The 9301-nt window shown below is 38.8% G+C and overlaps 1 protein-coding gene across 2 annotated transcripts in view; it reads right to left on the bottom strand.

Annotated features, from left to right (window-relative positions):
• The window catches only part of LOC107102522 (synaptosomal-associated protein 25-like), a 17555-nt gene extending 8395 nt beyond the window's left edge, over window positions 1-9160 (bottom strand). For both annotated transcript variants that reach the window (XM_015401864.1, XM_015401866.1), the window contains exons 1-3: window positions 9007-9160; window positions 7612-7653; window positions 1213-1261 (exon numbers count right to left, since the gene is read on the bottom strand). In XM_015401864.1, coding sequence (XP_015257350.1) covers window positions 1213-1261; window positions 7612-7653; window positions 9007-9087 — 172 coding nt within the window. In that variant the 5' untranslated portion in view covers window positions 9088-9160. The remainder of the gene's footprint in view (window positions 1-1212; window positions 1262-7611; window positions 7654-9006) is intronic.
• Between the last annotated feature and the right edge of the window lie 141 nt (window positions 9161-9301).

Raw genomic sequence — 9301 nt, 5'->3', positions numbered from 1 at the left:
CATCCATCCATCCATCCATCCATCCATCCATCCAACTGTCATCTATCCATCCATCCATCCATCCATCCATCCATCCATCCATCCATCATCCAATCATCCATCCATCCAACTGTCATCCATCCATCCATCCATCCATCCATCCATCCATCCATCCATCCATCCATCCATCCATCCATCCATCCTTGGCTCATATTAGAAGGTTTTCATTGGTAAGTGTAGTGAAAGCTATTATCTTTAACTGAAATTGATATCGCTGTTATTAAAGCTTTTATCTGATATTTTTCATATATTTCTCAGATTTGCAACACCATGAAAGACTGATCACATTGTGGACATTGCTTCTCTCCTTCAGTTAATCATGCAATGTCCTGCGCTGCATCACTCTTAACGTCACGTGACCAAACAAAGACCACATGGCCATGGGCCACATTGACTGATACAGATGCAGCTGATATTAGTTGTGCATCGTAACCAATAACACAGCTTTGTTTTCACTTGCTGCTGTGTGTGATTCCTCTGCAGGTTGGGGTTGTTTGGGTCGGTGTAGGTAGGAAGGACTGTTATTGGCTCAATTTGATATAATTATCCTGTCATTTTGTATATGTACAATATTTGTATGAATTGTATTTTAAAGAGTACCATGATGAAACACTGATGAAAACGTTTCACTATGGTTAAATGTGGTTAATTCGTTTAGATATCAACATGACCAATCAGGGTTGCGTGGTTTTTAACTGGAAGAGAAAAGCAATGTCAGTGGAGGACTCATTTCCTCATGTCGCTTACAAGGTGGAGCATTATATAAGTAAAGTCAAGAAATGTTGATTATTGACTAATATGGTGGTACTCATTGCTGATACCAAATGTTCATATTAGTGCTTCCCTGGTTTAGTCATATTTAGTTCTGATTGTTCTTCTTAAAATTTCTTATTTTATTGTAAGTAACAAACTAGTGAACTAAGCTTTTCATTGCTAATGGAGATTACTAATGTATTACTAATTACTAACTGGAATACACAGAAATAACAACATAGAGCAAATTTCTAACATGGTGACTAAAAAACAAAAACAAATCACCACTGAGACTCTGTTTGAGCCAAACCGTTACAGAAACTGAATACTCAGTTTCTTCTTATATGACAAAACTCAGAAGAAAACTGAATTTATCCTTTACATTAAAGCAGAAATATTGTGATAAAAAAGTTTGATTACCTCCTTGTTCATCTAACATCACCACAGTTCTGATGCCAACATCTTTGCTCTGCATGGGAGAAAATAAAAAACACTTTTAGCAGTACATTTAGAAAGGTGATTAAAACAACCTCAATAAACATTGATTATTGGTATGAAACTCAACACTTCTAAACAGGTGGTAAACTAATTATAATAACAGTTAAGTATAACGTAAAATAAAAAAACAAACGAACCTAAGGATTACAAGAAGCCAGATAATTAGTAACACTGTAAGAACAGAGCAAGAAAAACTATTTTCATTTATGCAAACTTGAGGAAATGAAGCATGAAATTTCTATGGGACATTCATTTAAGTCAGTATTTTTTCATGTTGTAGGTTCAAAACAACAACAAAACTACTAAAAAAATGGATTTGGCGTTATGGAGGGAACACTGCCTGTAATGGATGGAATGGAATGGAAGTAACATTTGCCAGGATTTTTTTACATTTTTATTTTTTTTAGTATTTAATTGTTGTTCAGTTATGTTCATTTTAGTCTTTCCATATCAGCTGATACATTTATGTTTAGTTTCTTAGTTTATTCTTGTTCTCTGTTCTTTACAAATAGTGTTTTAAATATTTTCTTAGTTCACCCCATTTGTGTGTGAATTGGTCTCACATTATTTGCTAATTTACTAACCTGCACTCTGTCATTCTCCACTTTATCCTCAGTATACAGTCACCGGTTCTCATTGTTTCCTGTTGGATCTTTCTGCTGCTCTGTCATGCTTTGAGTTTTTGCATTTTGTCATATTTAACTCCTTCAAATCATTTAACGACTACTGGAACCTGTCTGAGCTGTGTGCTGCTCCCAAACCACAACTTAAGACACATTAAACATAATTATTACTTTGTTATAGGCTGCACAGTGGGTAGCACTGCTGCCTAGCAGCGAGAACTTTCTGCCCGGGGTCTTTCTGCATGGTTGAGTACATTCCGAAAAATATCTGTCTGCCTACTTTTATGTGTACATGGACCTTAATGAAATTTCCATCTAACTTTATAGGGTTAAATTCATTCATGGACCCCTTTCTCGTAATTGCACCTCTAACTATTCAGTAAACATCTCCCACAAGCAATTCAACATCTGTCCTACTTCCTCCCAAAGGTAGGATGAGGGTTGAGGTCAGGACTCATGATTTCCGATCTACCCTGGAAACAACCAGTACGTCAACCAGATGACGCAACGGGAGATGGATGCTTTGGATGAGACTGCTTAGGCAGGTTTTTGAAGTAAGAGTCAAAATCTTCTTATCAGTAACCATCCTGCTTTCCAGAGCCAGGCAGTGGAACATGGCATGATGGATGGAAAATAAGCATTAAATTCACCTTCATAATTACCGGTCCAAATTACATCAGGCAGCTTGTAATGAGCAACATCAACTGGAAAAGAAAATGTTGTACAGAGGGAGGGAGCAGCAGGCCCTTTGTTAAAGAGAGCAATGAGAATGGAAAACAACATTTCCCTGATCATCCAAATTATGTAGGAAGAAGAAAGAATGGTTTAATTTGAAGAATCACAACAAAGGAGGAAGAATTTTCAGCTGATGAGACAACAGATGTAGCTGAACTCCCTTAGGTTAGGGACTTTCTAAAGGTTGGGACCCAGAGGTCATAAAGTGGTGGCTGCAAGAGGCAGAAAAATGCTCTGGGTCATTTATAAAATTAAACAGTTAAACAGAAAATGGCATTATTGTTACAATTTTATGCACAATAAGTTAAATAAATCCTTTCTGAAATGATCAAGGAAGGCTTCCATCTAATCCCCAAGAAAAACCTGATGGTTTAGGGCAGGATTCAATCAGCACACACCCACACTATCAGGCCAGAACCAAGGCTGATTCTCCTAAGATCTATTAGCTCCCTGGCAGGCAGGCTTATGAAGTTGTGTCAAAATTAAGGGTTCTCTGTTCTCAATGAGAAATCTGAATGTTTTCACTAATTTTCCATAATCAGCTGCTCTAAAATCTAGAAGAAAAAAAACTGACGCTTTGCAATTGGAATTTCAGGAGGGAAACTATATATAGGAAAACTAAAGTCTTATCTCCATTATGAGATTTTCCATTAAAACATTATTAGTAGAAATCCTCTTGAGTTCATTTTATTTTCTTCAATTTGCCACCAGCCTGTTCTGCCTGCATCTCCAATTCAGTCATGAAAATATCCGACACTGTTAACAGTGTATGCTTATGCCTTCTGACTGAATCTAACATTTTAAGCCTTCAATACCAAAAATATCTGAGAGGCATCTACAAAAATATGCAATAGATTTTTATGAGCCTTATGAGGTCAGAACCCTCTAAATGCTGGAATTAACCAGCAATTAAGGTGAAGGGTTATTTCTAAGGGGTTTTCTTTCCTCTGTTTTGAGCCCTTTGGTTCTATAATGCAGATGTTCTTAGGTTCATAGCCCTCCTGTCTATTTACTTTTAATAGGATTTTGTTGCAAAAGAAACAAATCCCTTATTTCATTGCAATTCCAACTGTAGCGATACATCCATCCAGCATGATGCTGCCCCCACCTTAAAAAATATTGTCTGCAATTTGTTATGTTTGTAGGGGAATGCCCCAAACGCAGATATCAAGGTTAAAAAAAATCTTCCAAGTATGTAGGCCAGAGGCTGTAGACTCCGAAGGCCAGATTCGTTGGTCGATCATGTCACTAGGGCCTCTCCATATTCAAAGACTTTTTCGTATGCGGCCGACAAAAGCAGCCTTCTTTTTGCGAGGGTAAATGGACAGGTCAGCTGCATCTTTCATAGCTTAGGGTATCCCGTAATCAGGGGCAAATTTAGGAACTATGGGGCCATACGCAAAGACAGGCAGAGGGCCCTCTGAACTGAGAAGACAATACATAAAGCAGACCCCTTATACAGATACAGAAATTTTTATAGAATAGACATACATTATTTGTTCTATGTTTTGTCCCTTTTCTTGTTGTTTTCCTCTCTATGTTTTGTACTTAGCTGACTTTTCATGCTGTCAAAAGGAATGAAAGATTTTTTCCAAGCACTAAGCTCACTTAGCTGATTGCTCCTTGCTGTGTTTCCAAAAAGGGGATGGCAAAAGTAAATAACACAGTCTTTCTATTTCCTGTACACAAGCCATGATCTGCTTGTCTGTTCTCCATTTTTCATTTGTGTGAGAAAATAGCTGCATGAATCAATACAGCAGGCAAGATAGAGGAGAGTAGAAGTGGGGATTACATATCTACTTGCTCTAGAGAGCAGAGTTTGGTGCTTTTTTATGTTGTCGCTAAAGTGTCCAGTAGCAGAAAAAAGTCGCTAGATTTGGCACTAGGCGTTTTTTTGTGAAATAAAAGTGCTAGAGGGGTCTGAAAAGTCACTAAATATAGCAACAAATGTGCTAAGTTGGCAACACTGCTGCTGCACTGTTTGTTTTCAAATGATTTGCTGCTGCCTGTTTGGACCTTTCTGAGCATGCACACTAAATGGATACTAGGCAGCTGCCTAGTATTGCCTAATGGTAAATCCGCTCCTGCCCGTAATTCATTGTGAGTCCAAAGCAAACCAGCTGCTCCATGCTCGGAGGAAAAAGGGAAATGGCAAAGAAAAGTGTTGAATATTGTAAGTACAGTTTAATATAATACAAGTATTATATAAAAATTTATGAAAATTAATTGAAATGGTTAGTGAGTCTGATATGTTGCGGGTAATGTTTGTTTTATTGATAGATTTTTCTGTGCTAATGGGTTTGGCCAGATTCCAGTATCTCTGGAGTCTATGGACTATAAATCTGATATCTATGACAAAGATACTTCTGCTGAAGCTCTTCAGAAATGAAATTAGCACATAGAACAGTAGTGAGAAGTTTGGCATCCATTCTTGCGTCAACTGTCATGGTTTCTCTGACAGAGCGTATGCTAAGTGATGGGCGGTGAAAGTCAGAGAAGGTTGGACTCTTCCGGCCTCCTTATTTTCATGGCCTTCGAAGGATCGTGCCAGCTAGGCTGTGTCCTTCAGAATAAACAGAAGTAAAAATTAAACACAGCCATAAACTGAGAGAAAACTAGAGAAGGAAATTTAATGTCGGTGAAAAATAATGAGGAGCAGCTGGGACAGAGGAAGTTCCCACAGACTAAAGGCTGATTTATACTTCGAAAACCAGGTCATCGGCGTGTTTGTCGCAGTGAATGCAAATGTGCCCCAGCCCCTGCCGCAGACACTCTGCTGCACCTCTCCCAAATTGCTTGTTTTGTTTGTATGACCGCCATTGCGGAAAGCGGCTCGTGAAATTGAACCTCCTAGAAGAGTGAGTTGCGCAAGAACGCTGGGACCCTTTTTCAACCTGGATCCCCGCTCTTTTTCGCCCTCATGTCCCTCCATTGTCACACAAACTTCTTTTTTGCCTCGGCCATATCTAGACCCACAGCTATTTCCTGATTGTCCCTCTTGCATTGTGGTGTGGAATAACATGACCACACTTCAATATTGGGCATAATCAAAAATATCTGCAACAATCTCACTGCGACACACTGCTGCGGGGAGTATAACCAGCCTTTTAGAATAGACCAATTAGCACAATTGCAGCAGGACTAAAACACAAAGAAAGTAGATAATCAAAGGAAAATTATGGATCAGGTTATCCTGAGTTATCTCTAAAGTAATGCCTACTATAGGCTTAGACTTCTGGAGGACATAGGGGCCCTTTTTTATCATTCTGCTTCATTCTATCTTTATTCTCCCACACTGCAGAATCTGTTAGTTCAATCTCTAATGTTATGATCTCTCTGCATTTTCTCATAGTAGCTTCATCTGGTCTGTTCCTGTCTGGCTGTGACACCATCCTGTAGAGAAATATCAGCTGTGCTGCTGCCATCAACACCTTTGTTTCTAGATGTTGGAGATCAGCCTGTTTTCCAGTGTAGTCCTGTTTCTCTGACTGTGACTGGCTGGATGTGCTCTCTTCATCCTCTGACATGGGAGCTGGCTCAGAGCTCATCTATTTGACTGTGTGTTTCCTGGACGNTCTCTGCTTCTGTCTCCTTGAACCCCAGTCGGCCTCAGCAGATGGCCGCTCACACTGAGCCTGGTTCTGATGGAGGTTTCTTCCTGTTAAAAGGGTGTTTTTCCTCTCCACTGTCACTACAAACATGCTTAGTGTGAGTAATTACCTTTTAGTCAACTAGTCGATGCAACAAACTGGTTTTCCTTAGATAGAAAACTTTGAATCAATTTGACTGGATGATCTGGTGAACTGTAAATAGTCTTGAGATGACATGTGTTCTGAATTGGTGCTATATAAATAAACTGAATTGAACAACAAGGGTGCGTACGCGGTACGCCAACACCATAGTGAACTTTTGAAGAGTTTCAGTCTGGCTTTAGAACTCATCATAGCACTGAAACAGCTCTGGTGAAAGTCTCTAATAATATTCTCATGGCTTTAAATAAAGGACTTGTATTTGTACTTGTCCTGTAAGTGCTGCATTTTAATACAGTTGATCATAATATTATTTTAGAAAGACTTAAATATTTTGTAGGGATTAAAGGAACAGCACTAGACTGGTTTATATCTTATCTATCTGATCGATTTCAGTTTTACAACAGATTTATTACTGTTGGAATAAAGGTAAATACTTATGTTAGAAACAAGCAAAAGTTCAATGACTTGTTCCAAACGCAGCAAACTTTTGACCTTGCTGTTTTTATCTAAGGTGATGCATTGCAGCTGGTTGCTCCCCCTCCCTTTTAGAGCTGCATGCCACATTATAACCAGGGTGTCCCCAAACTGAATAAAGGCTGTAGACGCACTCAGGACGGTAAGAGCATCGGGGTGACTTTCCCTGGGTGTTCTTCCTGCAGGTTAAACGGCAAATTATGACTCCTTTTCTCCTTTGTTTTAACGGTTTAGGTGCTGTAACCTTACATTTACAGAACAAAAGACTAGACAAAATTAATGAACTAAATCAGAAGGAATTAACTAATATGGCAAGACATTAGATATTTAAAGAACATAATAAAACAACAATGATATGATGAAAACAAACACAGTAAAGACCCTTAACCTCGCACTTAGAGGACATGACAGCAAGAAAACAAAGATGAATCTGCCATCTATCTGTGGCCCTGTAATCTGTATTTATAATCTGGTTCCGAATGTATTTAATTCTGTTTGAGCATAAAGATGTTATGTGTTTTTTAACTCCAAGTCAAATTTGTTGAAGAACTAAGATCTGGTCTCCTAAATCAAATGTTTTAAAAATGCTTTTACCAGGTGTTTTTGATCACTTATTTAGAGAAACAATGCATTTGATATTGATGTGAATCTATGCCAATTGTTCTATGCAGGGTGTTTGTTGGCAGGCTAGGCTTTCCTAGGTGCCAACGCCACTGTGTAAATGTGTGTGAGCGCACCTCCTCCATCAGCTGAACCATCCGCCTGGTGCTTTCAAGGGACTGAAACACACAAAGAAATCTTACTTCAGTTCACATTTTAAGGTATTATTTGCTTACATTTATATCTCATTTTAAAAATATGTATCAGGTGCAGTTTCCAGATGGGCCAAATATTGTGAAAACCAGGTTCCTTCAGAATCAGCTCTCTGGGCTCCTGCTCAGAGTGGGCACGGTTCCAGAGCGTAAATGTCTCCTCTGGCTCTCAGTGCTTGAAAGGAAAACAACCATGATGATATCAGGAAGGTGTTGGGCAGTTTTCTGTCAACATCCAGCCTGCCTCTGGGGGGGTTGTCCCCAATGAGATGCAGAGAGCAGATAAAGAATGAGTCAGTGTGAGTGTGTCTGATCTCTGACCTCATTGTGGTTGCAGGGAGACCAGCTGTCTCTACAGACCAGCTGTCTCTATAGCAACCAGGTGAGCCAGGTGTTGCCAACCCCCAGGCGTAGCCCAGGCTGTGATGTCTCTGTAACGCTGATGTCACATGTTACATGTTTATCATGGTGTAAAATCTGCCTCTCTTGGGCTCACCTAATTATTTTTAGCCTTGTTTTGACTCTGACTTTGACTCTAGTTTTTGTTTTGACCCAGTAGTACTCATACTAGACTAATATACTCACACTCAGGGAGTATGGATTATTCCATAACCCAACCTGAGAATCTATATAAATATTGGCAAAACTGGGTCATGCCCTCTTGAAACATCTTTGTTTCACGGTGAAGAATCCCCAAATAACTTGATGTTATTTGGTGCTGATAGGGCCTTTTTCTTGCCTCAAATTTGCTCAGGATTGATTCCAACCAGCCAGGCTTCTAAAGATGGAAACTTTTTCCTAACTAATATTATAGCCCCCACATGTATCATATTTATAGTTTGATTAAATATTATGCATATGATTAGGTTACACTAGTATAAAATAAAATGAGTTTGTTCATCTGTTCATCTGTAACATTTATTTAGACATCTGCTCGATTTTATTGGAGTGAATTCAACAGATTTCTTCACCAGTCTTCTATTAGCATCTATTTAGGATATGAGACTATACTGTGTATCTGTGATTATAATTATGATATACTAAAAGAAAGAACACTGAATTATAAGGAAATTATAAGGAAAATGGGAAGAAATCAAAATGGTGTTTGCTTACGTTATATATAGAACTATGCATTCATTTGTAATTTCTGTGAATTTCAAACGTGAGTAGTTATAAATACTCCAAAGTCAGTTGGATTAGAGATCATTTAAAAATAATAAAAACAAATAAAATGAGAACACAGTGATGTGTACACCAATAATCCACCAAAGAGAGATGATCATTATTGTCAACAGAACATTTATCAGGTGATGTAATTACTTCATCTGTAACTTGATTGGCTCTCCTCTGCAGCTCCTCCTGCTCTGTCAGGACGGGCGGGTCAGCGCAGCTGGTGGCCATTTTGGTTCAGTCTTAATTTGATTATGTCTGGAAATATGAAAATGTTATTATTACTTTCATCCATCCATCCATCCATCCATCCATCCATCCATCCATACTTCTGTCATCCATCCCTCCATCATCCTTCTCCTTCCAATTATCCATCCATCCATCCATCCATCCATCCATCCATCCATCCATCCATCCATCCATCCATCCATCCATCCATCCATCC

The sequence above is a fragment of the Cyprinodon variegatus genome, unplaced genomic scaffold (assembly GCF_000732505.1).
Source record: "Cyprinodon variegatus isolate N-32 unplaced genomic scaffold, C_variegatus-1.0 Scaffold1269, whole genome shotgun sequence".
Taxonomy (NCBI): Eukaryota; Metazoa; Chordata; class Actinopteri; order Cyprinodontiformes; family Cyprinodontidae; genus Cyprinodon; species Cyprinodon variegatus.
Note: the sequence above shows the minus strand (reverse complement) of the source record. Positions and strands in the feature narration are given on the sequence as shown.